The sequence below is a fragment of the Pollicipes pollicipes genome, unplaced genomic scaffold, assembly GCF_011947565.3.
Source record: "Pollicipes pollicipes isolate AB1234 unplaced genomic scaffold, Ppol_2.1 Scaffold_3087;HRSCAF=3621_pilon_pilon_pilon, whole genome shotgun sequence".
NCBI lineage: Eukaryota > Metazoa > Arthropoda > Thecostraca > Pollicipedomorpha > Pollicipedidae > Pollicipes > Pollicipes pollicipes.
This window is the reverse complement of record NW_023596225.1, coordinates 39,358,157-39,374,926: the sequence shown is the minus strand read 5'-3', so window position 1 is coordinate 39,374,926 and position 16,770 is coordinate 39,358,157. Positions and strand designations below refer to the sequence as shown.

Sequence of the window (16,770 nt, the reverse complement as noted above, 5' to 3'; positions counted from 1 at the left end):
TTGTAGCTTTTCAGTAGTTACGCTAGTGTGACTAGATGTCACTGTTAAGTGGACCAAAGCCGGGAGAAACCGGTGTTTTGGTGTATTTTGGGGCAGGTTGCAGAATTTTTCGCTACTCGCCCTACTCATTTTGCGAAACTACGCCCCTGCTAGTGCCATTGTCATTGGGGCTTTACGACACACAGCTGCTGAGGCTATATGGCGTCGCCTGCCTCTCACCCTGGCAGGAAGGGCGGGCACGGCGGGGAATCGAACCCCATACCTCTTGTTTCCCAGATGCCACGTGGTCAACGCAGACGCGTTAAAGACTACACTACCGTCACCTCCCCTCCCCACCCCCCGCTAGTGTACCTGATGTGAACGTTGGAACGGGATTAATCAACACCTTGCTCGTTGTCTGGATCGCCTTCGGACTCCCCCGTGCGTGACCGGCATTCGTTTGGACCGTCTCCAGGTGAACCCCTACATGATGCTGGTGGGCCACACAGCTCGAATCGTCTGTCTCAGTAACGGCCTGCTGCACACTAATCACAGATACCTGGTCTCCGCCGCCCTGAACGGGTGAGGCACTGTGGCATGTGTGTGCGTGTGTATGCGTTCGCCGAGGGCGCTTGCAGGCACATGCCCACACTGACTCGGGCGACTGGGAAGGTTAAACGACTTGTCATAAACGTGTTGGCTTTCTTGCAGTTGAAGCTATTAGTAAAGTAGATAGTAGATACTTCATTCTGGACATTCAGGCTCCTAAATATGAATAGAGAATACTGGCAGACTGCAAGATAAATGACACTTTGACCCGCTGAAATTCGTGTACGGTAGTTGCGCCATGCCTCCACTCACCACGGACGTGCCTTGTCGGCAGAGAGATGTGCGTATGGGATCTACACGAGGGCCAGTGCATGGAGACTGTGAAAATGTCTTTCATTCACCGGCAGATCGAGGTAAGTGTGCGTGTGCGTGTGCGTTTGGGTGTGGGTGGGTAGGTGTACGTGTGCACGTGTGTGTGCGTGCGTGCGTGCGCGCGATATGTCTGCATGTTGGTGCCTCAGATGTCAGGGTTTTCACTTCTTGTTGGGTTTTGGAAGATGTAAATCTAAGGGAGGCGGTTCTGGGTGCATACATCGGTGGCACTGCAGTTGAGTAGCACATGCCGCTGGCCACGCTGGAAAGTATGCTGGATCTGGGCAGAGTGTATGATGTTCATTCTGCGAACATGCTTTTTATGCCAGACATTTGCCAGGAGCATTGTTTCCATTTGCACGTGTGACAGAATGTTGATGTGAGCAGATGTGTTCCAGATCATGCCTACATGCTACAGTGAAATTATTTTCGCAATGTTTTCGATACTTTATAAGCCTGTCATTCGTACTCAGTGGTGAATAGGGTGCCGCTGGAGCGTTGCCATGCGTCGGTGTGTGAGAGCGTCGCCGCTGCGCGCCGGCTGGCCGGCCCCGGTGCCGTCCGGCCGGCCCCGGTGCCGCGCCGGCCGGGCCGTCTGGCCGTGGGGGCCGGCCGCCGCCAGCCGCACGGTCCGGCCACCGTGGCGGCCGCTCTTACCGACGCCGCCGGCCGCCGGCGCTGCCTGTGCTGCAGGCCTACCAGCCGACGCACGCGCCCGACGTGCTGCTCTTCTGCTGCGGCGAGTACGCCGACATCGCCGTGGTGCACCCGCTCACGCTCGAGGTCGTCTACTGGCTGTCGTCCAAGGTCAACTCCAACTGGGTCACTTCGCTGCACATCTTCAAGCCGAAGGCGGTGGCAGGTGCGGACCAGGCGCTGCACGTGCGCGCGGATGATCGTAGGGTCCGCTATCCATATCCATCGGTGATGGAGAGCGAGAACAATGGCAAGAGCGAGAATGAGAGAGTGGGCGTAGAAAGAGACGGGGAGATAGATGAAAAGATGTTTGTGTGACTGTACACACTTGTCCTGAATGGCATGAGCAACTGTAGCATGCACCTCAGTACGCGGTGCTTTACGTGCGAATTTCAATGCACATTTCCAATCGAACGAAACATTCGGATGACCTCATTCTTCGCAATAAGTAAGCGCCTTGCTGTTCTCTGATGGTGCTCTGCAGCATAGTATTGGAATCGTCGGCTGCACTCAGCCGCGAGGCTTAAGAGGCATCCTTGAACAATATTGCGCTTGAATATCTTTTCACCGTAGATACAAATGGACGTGTTTTGTGTGGCATTGTGCATCGCTATCAAGTCTGATGACACCGCTTCAGCTGGTTTTGCTAGCCTTCGCACGCGGCCACGCCCGTTACTCGTGACCGTTCTCCCAGACGACATCGTCATGGCGATTAACGCGGACAGCGTGGTGAAGATCTGGACGCTCAGCCGCATGGAGGGCAAGTGCTCCAGCGACATCGTGTACGAGAACGAGAGCAAGCGGATCAGGTCCAGCGGCGTGAACTTCCTCAAGTGCTGCTCGTACAACCCGCGCACCGTGCTCGTGGTGTCCTCCAGCATGTGGCAGGTCAGGGGCGTTGGCTGCATTCAGTCCGTGGTTGTACCCACTGTTGAAGTCGTTTTATCTGGGGCTTCAGCCGTTTAGTTCTGACTGTGTTGTGAAAGATATGAATTTAGTTTGGGTAACTCATTGCGTGGTGGTCCCGCCATACTCCGCCTGTGAAGGATAACTTTGTTTCACTGTGCTGCAGCAAGGTGACCTGGCTTATCTAATGTGCATCTTGTTAGGTCACCGCGACGCGTTTCTACCAGCTCATCCCTCAGCACTCACTCACCCACTCCAGAGCTTTCCATTTATCCGCTCCATAATACTTAATTCGTCTACTCCACAGCACTCTGCTCATCCAACCAACAGCACTAAGCTCATCCACTCCACAGTACTCCACTCATCCAATCAACAGTACTACTCTCATCCACCCCACAGCACCCCATCCATCCACTCTGTATCACTCCACTCATCTGCTCCACAGCACCCCACTCATCCACTCCACATCATTCGTCCCTCAGCATAGCACGGCACGTCAGCACTCCGCCAGTATTGCTGCAGTCGGCTTCCATCCAGGCCAGCTTTGTGAGACCATACAGGAGGCTCTATCTGACCATTCCCATTGTCGGGTCTGACCGGTGTTTTTGTTGACTGCTGCCACGCGAGAAAACACACTGCTTCATCAGGCTGCCGCCCATACAGTCGTAAACAGAGCAATTGCCTGGATTTGAAAGGCTGCTGCCCAGATTTCAGCGGAGGAAAGTGGCTTTTTTTATCTCGGCATAGCTCAGATGACGGAGAGCCAAATGCATAAGTCACAGGCTTGGTGACTGGCATAGCAATATGGGGAAGAGTGGCATCAGTTATGAGTGGTACACGTCTCATTGGTGTACCACACAGGCATCACCACGAACTTGGTTTAGGATGCATGCTTTTTTGAGCTAGTGCATACGTTGACGTTTTCATAAAATTTTATTTCTTAGATTTTGTCGAGTTAAAAAATACCGACCACCAAAAGGATTTTTAGCCGTAGCTGATCGAGATGACGTCGGCACGTCTTGATATCGCAGGGAACCGAACGTTCCCCCTCCCCCCCCCCCCTCCGTGTGGCCCTGGACTAAAAGTTAGCATGCGAAAAATAGGATTAAAACGTGAAATGATGGCGAACTTTTGAGGCATTGGTTCGTCTACTGCTCCATTGTTGTCAGCGTGAACGCTGCCCGCGGCTGATCTGGTCGATGCCGGTTGCCGTTGGCCCTGGTGTCCCGAAAGGACCCGATCCTACCTACCGTCGCCTTGTCTCGCGTCCCTGGCAAGGGAACACGGGGGCGCGCCCGGTAGGGGGCGGGACAGGGGGGAGGGGGCAGCTAGCATGGGGACTGCTAAACGAACGTAGTATAGTCGAAACCCCCCTGAAAATGCCGCAGTGGCGATTGTCAGTGAAACATCACTCTTCAATGTTTTCAATCATGGCTTTAATCTAAGCGGAAATGATTCGCCTCGTTGGAGAAGCAGCGTCACGGGGCCGCGTCAAACGGTAGCTGGGAAGCGATGCCGCGGTCCTGGCGTTCCCGTCCAGTCTTCCGGATTCCTCTCGGGCTTTCACGCACGGTTCGCTGCGAGGCGCGCCGACGGCGAGCAGCGGCGCAACGGGGACACTCCAGGAGCGTCGTCAGCCGATGCCGAACACACCGGCGGCCTGACCGGCGCGTGCCGCGTGCCCGGCAGATCTACGACGCGTCCGACTTCTCGGTGCTGTGCTCGTCGTCGGGTGACGAGGGCGAGCGGTGGCAGCGCGGCGAGTTCCTCACCGCCGACCGGGTCATCGTGTGGGCCGACTCCGGCCACGCCTTCATCTACAGGCTGCCACCCAAGTGAGTGGCAGCGCCGGCCGGCCGGCGGGTGAACGGAGCGCGTGGTCGTCGAGCGGCTCGCGAGCCCTGCGCCGGTTTAGCGGCTGTCGAAGCTCCGATTAGCTCTCGGAGCTGTAGAACGGCTCTCGGACGTCGTTAAATCTGTTGTGCTTACTTCAAACGGGGGCTGAACCCAACGAGTTGGTCTTTTAAGACTCCGAAAGACCCGCCAGCCTGTTATCAGTTGGATTCAATAGCCGCAAGGCATAAAATGGCATTTAACAGTTTTGACACTTCGTAGATAATGACATTTAGTTTTACAGGACAGCAGTCACCTCCCGGTATTTGAGTGCTGTACATACCTGTTGGAGTTCCATCCTGTTCATGGCCACCCCTGTGGATGAGTCGGAATGTGACATCTGCACCACTCGATTCTAGTTTTCCTCTGAATGATTTCTCTTTTCTGACAGAAAACTGCGAGGAAAGGCAGTTAGGTCAGTAGATCCTACATCTCATTTCTTTCGTGCTTCCGTTTGCCGCCGCACTGCACTAGCTGCATGGAGCCGTAGAGCTGGTCAGCCTGTTCGGTTCTTCGGACCTGTAGTCTCACCCCTTTCCCTCCCCTCGCACGCCGTTTCCGCACACATCTGGTGATGGTCAGTATAGACGTTGTGAAGTGATTCGGGCGGGGATGGCTTCCGTCGGTGCCAGCGCAGCTGGCGACGCTGCAGCCATTGGCTGCCTGGTGGGTTGGGGCGTGGCTGCCGGCGGATGTTGGAGCGGATGTGGATGGGATGGGGATGTTAGCCGACCAGGTTGTCGACTGTGGAAGGGATGAGACACAACGGTTAGCTCTTCTTCGAATCAGTTTGCCAGGTTTGATTTGGTCAAACATAGCCAAATTGTATCTTTAATGTAATCAATAACTTGTACCTTTTTAATGCAAGACTGGCGTCAAGGCTTGATAACCAAAACATATTCATTTCTTTCCAAGCAGTTCGTATCCTCTACTTGTGAAATGTGAGGGATGAGGGCAACTACAGGTGCGCTCGGCTGTTGTCCTGACGTAACTGACCGTGGGCTTTCCATTAGTGATATGCCACTGCCTGTGAACGGGGCTGAGGATCAGCCACTTGTGACGTATGGCGGGAATGATAAGCATCCTTCTGGTCTGTATGTTATGCGACTTTATTGTCTTGTATGAATGGTCTTTCTTGTATGTACCTGTCATTGGCTGGTTTCCGTCATTGGTGGTCCAATTTACCTCGACTGTTTTTGCTTTTTTTGATACATTGGGTGCACTGGATTCGTGGCATGAGTGGCATACATGGGTAAAAATTGTTCTTCCCTGGTCACTGTGTTCCTGTGTTTAGCCTCTCAATCTAAAGACCTTCCGCTGCAGGTCAGAGTTAATAACCTTTCCTTTGCCATTGCATACAGGTTAAATATGTGAGCGAAGGGGCTATACCAATATTGGTGAAGGGTCATTCAATGTGGAGGCCATGTCAGACGAGGTCCTGGGTCCAACATATTGTCGAAAAACTTTCAGCAACGTATTGATATCGTGTCCGTACATGAATATCGTAAGTGCAAGGTCATATGACGCTAAACCCACGGAATGACTTTGGTGACCTTGCACAACCTTTGGATCAAATGGCCTAGGCTTTGACTGAACCAGTGGTATTATTCGGTTGCATATGAAAGCCTGAAAAGGGACGACAAAGGCACAGATGGACCGCGCTCGCTCAAGTATGGCACGCCAAACGGACGCCACGGGAAACATCGCACGCTTAAGTGACGTGTTCCGTTCGCCTACGGACGAGCACACTGCGCCTCTGGGAGGCTGTGCCGTACTCGTGGCGCCTGCCCGCGTCACCGGCGCGGCGGCCCGCTGCCGACACCACCGGCCCCGGCCAAACCCAGTGCGGAAGCGCTCCACAGCTCGGAGAGGGCACCTCCCTCACGGGCATCGCACTGGACGAGCTTCGCACCCGGCCGGTCGTGTAACACTGCTGTACTACTGCTGCTGAGTTTGTGTGCGTCTGTGATTGTGCGTGTCGCGCTTATGGGCCGCCTAGCGGCGTCCGCTCAAGCGCTGCAGCCTTGGCCACGTTGTGCCACGCGCCCCCGGCCGTCGGGCCGCTGACCCGCGCCCGCCGTGACCCCCAGCTGCATCCCGACGCACGAGGCATTCCACTCGCGGGAGGCCGACGAGCCGTTCCTTTACTGCGTGCTGTCGTCACCCGGCGAGCAGGTAAAGTCGAGTTGATTGCTGATTCATGTGCTGTCGTTTGTCTTACTTCCAAATAGCTAGAGGTTACGGCCTCTCGTGACTTGAGGTCACGTGAGGTCAGAGGTCATGTTGGCATGATGGTATCAGATAGCTGTATGCTATGCCAGAAACTCATTATTGTGGCCTTTGTGAGTCCAGGAACGTATGTCTGTCTGTGCTTAACATGCAAACGTATGTAGCTAGATTTCGCGAAAGATGTGATTATCCCTTCTTTTCTAAAGCCTTTGAGACTGTTGCTTCCAGGACTTCGTTCCTATGGAACCCACTTTTCCAGAGGTGTATTCGGCTAAAACTGCACTGGGGGATGTTGCGTCAGAATACAACAAGTGGGTGGGAAAATGCGCATTGTCCTGCCACCGCCGTCGACAAAATTCCAGCCTTGGGAATGTTCGGGGAGATGTTATCTACGGGCACCGTTTTAACAATTTGCTTTATCTGTTTGAAACGTTTTGAGGATTTTGTGTGGCCATTAACACGACGTGATGAATGCTGGCAAGAGTTAAAAGCGACCACAGTGCACAGGTTGTTGTTGAAGACACATCCCGCTGTTCATGTTCAGTGGGTCGGTCTTGGCCTTTCAGACCTGTCTTTGAAACCGCGGCTCCAGGTCTGGGGTGCAACGGAGGAGCTCTCTAGATCGATGTTTCAGGCTTGCGGGGCTCAGCTGTGTGTGCCGACGTCTGCTGTGTGTGCTGACAGGAGCTGTTCAGCCCGCCGTTTCAGGCTTGCGGGGCTCGGCTGTGTGTGCCGACGTCTGCTGTGTGTGCCGGCAGGAGCTGTTCAGCCCGCTGTTTCAGGCTTGCGGGGCTCGGCTGTGTGTGCCGACGTCTGCTGTGTGTGCTGACAGGAGATGTTCAGCCCGCTGTTTCAGGCTTGCGGAGCTCGGCTGCGTGTGCCGACGTCTGCTGCGTGCCGGCAGGAGCTGTTTAGCCCGCCCGTCAGTATACACACGGAGCTGCACGGCGAGGCCAACATTCAGCTGTTGGTGCGCGGTGACTGTCTGGGTCAGCTGGCCATCTGGCGCGTGCCCCGCGTCACCAACAACCAGCTGGCGCAGCTGCTGCAGCAGCAGCTGTACCGGCCGCCAGGTACGATACGGCGATCCCCAGCGTCGGTCAACTTCGTCATACTTCGGGCTCTCAGCTCATTTTGCCGTCTCAGTACACGATTGTATGTGCGTGCCCCCCCCCCCCCCCTCCCCTCCCACAGTTCCGTTACGACCAGTGGCCCATCAGGGCACTGGCCACCCGGGAGGGTGGTTTTTCTGTGGACATGGCCGCCGTTCTCGCACAGCGCCCCTGCCCGGCAGAGATGCCGCCGACGGTGCTGTGGAGCATCGAGAGGGCGTGGCAGTCGATGAAGCCTCCTCCCGTCGGTGTCCTGGACCAGCTGGTGAGACGTCGCGTGGGCTGCTTTTCACCGGCCGTGTTCCTCGCTGCTAAGGAAGCCGCTGGGTTGCTCTGTGTACTTGGGTGATATAGTGCCAAAATCAGATGACCAATACTAACGTGCCCTGCGTCGGGAGTGAATGCACCGGCCCCACTTTTGGCGCACTGTGGATAAGTGGCTAGATGAGGTCTTGACGATCGCCGGCCGTTCCGCGCTTTGATGAGGGGCTTACGCCCTGGCTTCGAGCTTCGGAGCGTGTGCTGTATCCCGATCTGCATGGGATACAACACCCACTGTCACTCGTGCTGAGGAGTCTGTGCGCGTACTGGCGTGAGCACGTGTGACCCGCGCTCGCTGCGTGCGTTGGGAGTGTGAAGCCAGCGTGGCCCTGGCCGGCTTTCTCGCCTGCTGCCGACACAGGTGTGGCCTGCTGGTCATGGGCTCAACTGGTGTTGGCCTTCACAGATCTAACGGGACTACACGAGACATTCCATTCCCGGATAAGGCTCTCCTAGCCCCCCCCCCCCCCCTCCCAACTGCTTCAGTGGTTTCGCCACTGTCACTAGTTAAGCTGTCGGGTGCGGTGCAAGATCTGCTGATTCTTGCGGTTTCCTCACCCGACGTGCTGGAGTAAATATGCAAACAACTCATCAGACAACAATGTCGTGCGTCATCTCCTCCTCTCACTGTCACATTTTAAGCCGCCTGCCACGCTGACCTGTCAGGTTCGTTTAAACGAGGTCAAGGTGTTGCCATCCCCACCGAGCTTTTGATGCATGTGAAGAACAGTGTTGGTTCAGATTGAGATCTGCTTCCGCTGGCCATGGCTCTTTTGGCCGGCGTTGGTGTCGGCTCAAAACCGCATTGCTCATGAGATTAAAGGATGAGACTGTGGATGCTGCAGCTAGGGTCTTAGGCGGCGCGCAGCAAGGCTCATTACGGCTAGGGTGACGCGTGATTAATGCTCTCGTGTGGAGTAGAAGAAGAAAACATGCAACTAAACTAAATGTTTTAACGACAATAACGATACTCTGAGTACTCGTTCTCGTCGTTCTCGCTTGTCTTTTCTCACTGTACCCTGTCCAATCCCGAGTGCGGCATGCGTGTTGGTTTACAGGTGGCTGACTTAGAACTCTGCTTATAACTCTTATCGTTGGTGACGTCTCACACATAAACAGCCGTGGAAGCCAGCGCAGGCATGATGTCGCAGGACACGGTCGCTGACATCACTGAAGCGTGAAGCTCCAGTGATGTCAGTAGTGGGCATGGGCCCGGTGGGCCAATACCCAGTGGGCATGGGCCCGGCGCACGAGCGTGCTCTGCCGGCGCCCGGTGACCGGCGTGTCGCCGGGCGTGTCGCCGGGCGTGTCGCCGAGCGTGTTCGGCCGGCGTGCGCGAGCCGCCCCACCGGCGCCTGGTAACCGGGGGGTCGCCGGGCGTGTTCGGCCGGCGTGCGCGAGCCGCCCCACCGGCGCCCGTTAACGGGCGTGTCGCCGAGCTTTTTCGGTCGGCGTGCGCGAGCCGCCCCACCGGCGCCCGGTAACCGGGGGGTCGCGGAGCGTGTTCGGCCGGCGTGCGCGAGCCGCTCATCGGCGCCCGGTAACCGGCGTGGCGCGTGCGTGTTCGGTCGGCGTGCGCGAGCCGCTCACCGGCGCCCGGTAACCGGCGTGGCGCGTGCGTGTCGGCAGGAGTCGGCGGACGGCTCGGCGCCGCTGCTGACGTCCAGCATCTACCTGCCGCTGCAGGAGGGCCGGCTGGTGTGCGGCCGCGAAGACGGCACCATCATCATCGTCTCGGCTACGCACACCGTCATGCTCCACCTGCTGCACGGCAAACACCAGAGCTACGACAGTCAGTGCCGCCGCGCGGGGCGCGCCGCCGTGTCGGGGTGCCGCGCGTCGTCCTGTTCCGTCACGACAGTCAGACTTGTGCCATCATCTGCACGGCAGACGAACCTGGGACAGTTTGTCACCCGACATTATTTTTACGCGCTATCACCAGGTATCTATCGCCATCTATCATCAGGCGTCTATCACCATCTATCACCAGGTGTCTGTCACCATCATCACGCGTTATCACCAGGTATCTCGCAGTGCTGAGCTTCTTTATGTGTGATGGATTGCGGTTTGGCAGATGTCATGATCGCGGCGGGATCAGAACATCCGTCCGGACAGCTCGATTGATTAGAGCTCATGCCTTTATGGCGGGGTGGGTTAGAGTCGCTGTAGTCGCTTGAGGTTCGTCCGTGACTGGGATGGCTTGTGGCTGGTGACAACGGTTGCGCAAAAGGTCAGGCGACGTCAGAGGGCAGGACGGACCGAGATGAGTGTTGCGGCACGTTCAGCTTTCGTCGCAAAAATGTGCCGTTGATCCGGATGTCGCCATCAGGTGGTGGGGTCAGGGCTCACGCATTAGGCACAGCTTAGTGCGGGCGCCGATCACGAATATCCATCGAATGAAAGGGCTCAAACTAAATTTCCTTATAAATAACTCGCGTATGATATATTTTTGACCATTTAAGCTGTTTGATAATAACTCGTGGCATGGCCCTATATACATACAACATAAGATGCAGCACCGGGTAGGAAAACATCCAGGAGCTTCACCAACATTCCCAATTAAGAGAAGCCCAGCGCACCTTGATGAGTTTTGACCGTGTGACACCCATGCATTTCTCTTAAATTTCATCCCATTTCGTTGCCGCGACAACAGTGAGCTCTGCTGAGCTGACGACCATGCACGGTCGGCAGCGTCATTTTGCTGATAACCCGTGCCATGCGGAATGGAGCGGGTCGTCGAAGGCGTTCCTGTGTGTCGTGTTCAGCGGAGTCTTAATTCACAAGAAAAACCCACTGTTGCTTCGCCAGACGACGACGCCGCGGATCGTGGCCACCTTATTCAACGTGAATCAGCAATGACTGCGCGTCTTTTTGTCTCATACTTGACGATGCGTATCTAGTTGTGCTCCGCACCCCCATATATAAGCGTATACAACGCGTATCTCGTGAAGAGTTAACTGAAACGTCGGGTCGCCCAGCCCAGCACTCCCAAAGACCAATATTTCACAAAAGTCATGACATGAAAGCCTGTGATTTGTTTCGAGTGGGAGCCGCCGTAGTTTCGGGGCCTTTACAGCGAAGGCTGCTGAGCCAGTGTGTTGACGGTGTGACGTCACTAGCGTAATATCTAAGGTGTTTTCGGTGATGCTTTTCCGTGCGCCAAACTAGTTTTTTTGAACGATGTGTAACGAAAACTGTCTCAATTGGTAATAAGTGTAAGAGGACCGTGAATGAGCGATTTTTGCGATACAGGGCAGTTTGTGCCTGGATGTCCAAGATTATCCTGGGAAGCATTGCGACCTGACGGTGCTGGACCTCGCTGTTCAGACATCATAGATAAGCTGGCCACCAAACTCGATCGAGTATTAGCTCTGCGGCGGTATCATGTGATCTGCTCCATTCGTCAGGAAATCTGAGGACAACCATCAAACTCGGCCCAGTATTAACTCTGCGGCGGTATCACATGATCTGCTCAATTTGTTACGGAATATGAGGACAAACAGGCCACCAAACTCGGCCCAGTGTCACTTCCGGCGCGGTATCACGTGGTGTGGCCTCATTCGCTAAGGAATCGGAGGACCAACCGGCCACCAAACTCGGCCCAGTATTAACTCTGTGGCGGTATCACATGATCTGCTCAATTTGTGACGGAGTGTGAGGACAAACCGGCCATCAAACTCGGCCCAGTGTTTACTCTGCGGCGGTATCACGTGATCTGGCCCCATTCGCTAAGGAATCAGAGGACCAACCGGCCACCAAACTCGGCCCAGTGTTATTTCCTGCGCGGTATCGCGTGGTCTGGCTCCATGGGCCAGGGAATCTCAGCAGCTGGCTGTCGAATTTCTCCGAAGTTCGGAATGTCCTGTACGGAATTTCAACCCTGTTTTGGGTACTGCAAGTCTACCGTTAGTAACTGGAGGCAAGGTTTGACTATTTTGGTTGGACTGAGAACATGCAAGTTGGATGCAGTGGTGCGGCGTTGCGCGCCCCGCACAAGTTGCTGTTTTCAAGGGAACAATGAGCTATGAGATAGCGCCAGCTGCAGAACGTCAGCCTCGGGTTGGATGGCCGCAAGGCCCTCGCTTCCAATGCGCTTTTCGAAATGATCCTGTCGGGCCACCCGAGCTGTGCTGTGCCGACCGGCCCTGTCCCGACAGACTGGCCGATCCACCAGATCCTGCCGGCCGATCCGCCAGATTCTGGCGGGCCACCCGAGCTGTGCTGTACTGACCGGCGCTGTCCCGACAGACTGGCCGATCCACCAGATCCTGTCGGGCCACCGGGGCCGCGTGACAGCTCTGCTGTTCCCGCACCTGAGCCACAGCCGGTACCAGATCTCCCAGCTGGTATCGGGCGGCGAGGACTTCTCCGTCTGCCTGTGGGACCTGTTCAGCGGTGCTCTGCTGCACCGCTTCGTCGTGCAGGCCGGCATCATCTCCCAGCTGCACGTGCCACCAGAGACCGTGTCGGTGAGTTTAGGAGGATCAGAGCGACGGCGAGGGCCGGTTATTGTCTGCAGTAGTTTGCTTCGTTGCGGTGAGATGCTGGCCCCTGTTTTTTAAAGGAATGGTGTTGTCTTTTCGGCCGAGGATGATCTGCTCGCTTTGTCTTGGAAGCGTCCCACAACACAGCTGGACAGGGAATAGGGCACACTGACAAATTTTGGGATATCTGTGCCATGTAATAGCGCCATACTTGGAGCGTGGAATGTGGGGTTGATCCTGAGGCAACGTCGAGGTAGCAAGCCATACCACACAGCGCTGTTTACAGCTCTGAACGACCTTTTCCTGTTTGAACACGAAAAATATGGCATGCTTAAGGTCTTTTTCGTTCGACTCGGAGGACGTCACTGAGCTTTGATCGTAGGTATGTCCATCCATGCGTTTTTGGTTTTGCGCTGACGACGCTTGGTTAGTTTTCGTCGCATTGACCTCAGCCTGAGTCCGTGTCATTCCTGTGCCACTTGAGAAGTCGTGAGTGCCCAGTGCCCGTTTCCCTCGCACGCCGCTGTCCCGCCGCGTATCCCCGCCAGCGACAGCTGACCGTTGGCGTTCCGCACGTGCTCGGCAGCCCCGCATGCAGCAGTGCATCTGCAGCGTGGCCGACGACTACTCGGTGGCGCTGCTGTCGCTGAAGGAGCGCAAGTGCCTGATGCTGGCCTCGCGCCACCTCTTCCCCATCGCCACGGTCAAGTGGCGGCCTCTGGACGACTTTCTCGTGGTGTCGACCGAAGACGGGAGCGTCTCCGTGTGGCAGATGGAGACGGGTGAGCGACGCGGGCGAGACGCGCCGCTGGTGAGACGAGGTCGGCGCGCCGCTGGTGGGACGAGGTCGGCGCGCCGCTGGTGGGTCGGAGTCGGCGCGCCGCTGGTGGGATGAGGTCGGCGCGCCGCTGGTGGGACGAGGTCGGCGCGCCGCTGGTGGGATGAGGTCGGCGCGCCGCTGGTGGGACGAGGTTGGCGCGCCCGGTGGGACGAGGTCGGCGCGCCGCTGGTGGGACGGGGTCGGCGCGCCGCTGGTGGGGCGAGGTCGGCGCGCCGCTGGTGGGTCGGGGTCGGCGCGCCGCTGGTGGGACGGGGTCGGCGCGCCCGGTGGGACGAGGTCGGCGCGCCGCTGGTGGGACGGGGTCGGCGCGCCGCTGGTGGGGCGAGGTCGGCGCGCCGCTGGTGGGTCGGGGTCGGCGCGCCGCTGGTGGGACGGGGTCGGCGCGCCCGGTGGGGGCTGGTGGACGGGACCGGTGTGTCGGCGGGTCCGGTGGGGCCGCCGGTGTAGCTGGTCAGGTGTGGCTAGCGGTGCTCGTCGGTGGGGCTTGTCGCTAATCACAGAAGACGTTGAACCAGTGGCATTTTGCGGTGTGCTATTAAGATTTGCCTTCAGAACAACAGCAAACAAGAAACAGTTAGACGTTTTGGCCCCACACGAATGGAGTTCTGCGTTATGCAAAAAGATCGTCACTGTTTATTTTTGAACGTGCTCTGCCACCACAAAAGCACCGGCTCGCCGTATTTAAACAGATGTGGTGAGTGACTTACCCCTAATGAATGGCTGGTGGGATATGCTGAGCAAGACATGTGGACAAGCTGTGTTAGCCTGGAGGCACTGTGCCGTAGAGCTGCTGACCGGGCCGGTGTGCGGACTGTGTGACGGAGGCCCGGGGCTGTTCCCAACAGCGCCTTGACACATTGTGAAAGTGATTTGACAGGCTATAACATCAGACTGTGACAGACTGACCGGGCGTGACAGCGCTGCCTCAGGTCTTGGCAAGCGACTATGATAAGCTATTACAGAGCGTTGTGACTTGTTATAGAGCAGGGTGACAGGCTGCGGCGGAACTTTGCGACAGACTCGCACGATTTTGTGAATGTTTGCTCTGACAGGGGACGGTCACTAATCGTAACAGAGTGTTGTAACAGATCGTGGCATATGCCAGAGCGCAGTGGCAGATTCAAGGCAGAGTGTTGTGACCAGAACCATGACGGGTTATGGCAGAACGCGACGGCAGGTTACAAAGAAACGCTGCGGCAGGCTGCGACTGATGCCGTGGTTAAGGCTGCTACAGACTGTAACTGAGTGCTGCAACAGGCTGTTACAGAGCGCTGCGACAGCTGTTGCGGAGTGCTGCGACAGGTTGTTACAGAGCGCTGCGACAAGCTATTACAGAGCGCTGTTATAGGCTGTTACAGAGCGGTGCGACAGGCTGTTACAGAGCGCTGCGACAAGCCGTGGCGAAAGACCATGACCGGTTGGGTCCGATTGCTCAGTAACATGCGTCGTGCCAGATAACTGTGACGAGTTGAAGCAAAACACCGCCAGGGGCCAAGGGCTGCTACAGACTGTGACCGAGCGCTACCTGCGACAGGTCACCTGGACCGCGTGGTGCACGGCACCACCGCGCAGGAGGTGCTGTCAGCCTGCGACGAGAACATGACGGTCTCCATCAGCGAGGGTGGCATGGCCAACCCGGCCGTGCACTTCTTCCGCGGGCTGCGACATCGCAACTTGTCGGCAATACGGCACGCAGCCAAGGTAGCGCCTCTCCCCACGGACGGGCTGGGGATCAGGTCGTTTTTTGCGACGTTGGAAACGTGGATGGTGACTTCTTCATTGGTGGGTGATGGCAACGTCGACATCAAATCTGGGGATTAAGTGCAGACAAGGAGTTCAGGCTAACGGTGCATTGTAAACGAGCATACGATTATTGAACGATCAACGTAGTTCAACATTGTCCGACCGATCCGTCACAGGGGAGCGGGCAATTCTATCTCTTTAAAGCCGTCTTCGAGCGTCTCTCGCCTTCTAAATTGCGCCTGCATGAAAACAGAACCCAACCAATGGTTCACCCTGTCAGTTGCAAACATTATCCGACTGTGCGCGAACTGGCCACTCTGGCGTCGGCGTTAGCTTTCGCTGAACAGAGCACTGTTGACTTCCTCGACCAGGAGACTGCAGTCATCAGCTGGCTGTGGGGTGCCCTCTCCCGGATAAGGCAACTCACACCGGGACCATGGCAGCCGGGCGCGTTTTGGACCTTTCCTCCCCGACGCTGCAGTTGGCCAGGTCCCCGGCTCCCTGAGCTCGGGAAGCGGACGGAAACGGACCCGAATCCATGGCGTGCTGTTTGGGGTTTGTGCCGTGGACCGCGAGCCCGCGCCATGCAGCCCGCTGACGCGCCTGCGGCGTGGCACCAGCAGCCGCGAGTCGCGAAAGGCACCGTGCTCCCCAACCGGCTGGGGCAGAGGTCGGGCTGGGGTGGTGGTGACTCCCACTTGTCGACCCGTTACCGCTGATGAGGTCGTGGAGGACCCGAGCGGCGGTTGCCGATGCTGACGCCGCCGCCGTCGGGCCGCAGCGAGGCCTGCAGCAGCTGCAGAACAACGCCGACAGCCTGCCGGGCCAGCACGAGTCCGGCAAGCCGCGCTCGTACGCGCTGATGGTGCAGGGCCTGCGCACCAACGCCGCCGACCCCGACCGGCACGTGCTCTTCTTCGACGTCGAGTCGCTGATCGGTGAGCGCCGCCGGACGGCCGGTGACCTGGGGGGCGCGTGTGGAGGCGGGCTGCCGTCGACCCAGCGGCCGGCGCCGCCCGCCGCCGGCACCGTCTGCTTGCGACTCTGCATACGGGGCTGCCTTGCCGCTCTCCCTGGGCGCGTCGCCGAACATCCCGGCTGTGGTTGGACTGCCTGCGGTACATGTCTGGGGATGGGCGTGTAGCGGCCGGCCGGGCTGCCGGTGGGGGCTTCGGCTTGGGCGCATGCCGTGGGGCGCGGGGCGCCGGTGACCGGGCGGACTGGCCGACAGTGGACCTGCTCACGGAGGCCTACAGTCAGATGTCGACCGAGGCGCTGGAGGAGCACGGCCTCATCCAGCTGACCGAGTACCAGCGCGTGCTGGAGCTGACCCGCTCCGAGTCGCCGGACGCGCAGCAGAAGATCTCAGGTACGGCAGCGCCGGCGCGCGCCCGGCGGTCGCCGCCGCCGCCCAGGAGGCAGGCTCCGCGCCGCGGACGGCGAGGACGGCTGGGTGTGCCAGGTGTGGCGGAGCCAGTGGGGTCAGCTCAAGGCGCGGCGTTTGAGGTTTGCCCAAGCATCGCCGCGGCTCTGAGGCCGACGGAGCTGATGAGACCCGGCGGGCCGCGGGCGCCGAGTGCTGGGCCGCTGGTTCAGGCGCACAGTGGTGCTGAGCTCACCCGGCCAAGCAAGGTCGGCTGGTGTG

General features: G+C 57.7%; 1 protein-coding gene across 1 annotated transcript in view; it reads left to right on the top strand.

Annotated features, from left to right (window-relative positions):
- Positions 1–16,770, top strand: part of LOC119114877 (WD repeat-containing protein 7-like) — a 76,376-nt gene that overhangs the window by 3,186 nt on the left and 56,420 nt on the right. The window contains exons 4-17 of the mRNA XM_037238938.1: positions 455–561; positions 863–941; positions 1,594–1,762; positions 2,291–2,484; positions 4,192–4,337; positions 6,486–6,570; positions 7,529–7,697; positions 7,919–8,001; positions 9,687–9,849; positions 12,306–12,526; positions 13,128–13,323; positions 14,917–15,083; positions 15,907–16,063; positions 16,357–16,494. Coding sequence (XP_037094833.1) covers positions 455–561; positions 863–941; positions 1,594–1,762; positions 2,291–2,484; positions 4,192–4,337; positions 6,486–6,570; positions 7,529–7,697; positions 7,919–8,001; positions 9,687–9,849; positions 12,306–12,526; positions 13,128–13,323; positions 14,917–15,083; positions 15,907–16,063; positions 16,357–16,494 — 2,074 coding nt within the window. The remainder of the gene's footprint in view (positions 1–454; positions 562–862; positions 942–1,593; positions 1,763–2,290; positions 2,485–4,191; positions 4,338–6,485; positions 6,571–7,528; positions 7,698–7,918; positions 8,002–9,686; positions 9,850–12,305; positions 12,527–13,127; positions 13,324–14,916; positions 15,084–15,906; positions 16,064–16,356; positions 16,495–16,770) is intronic.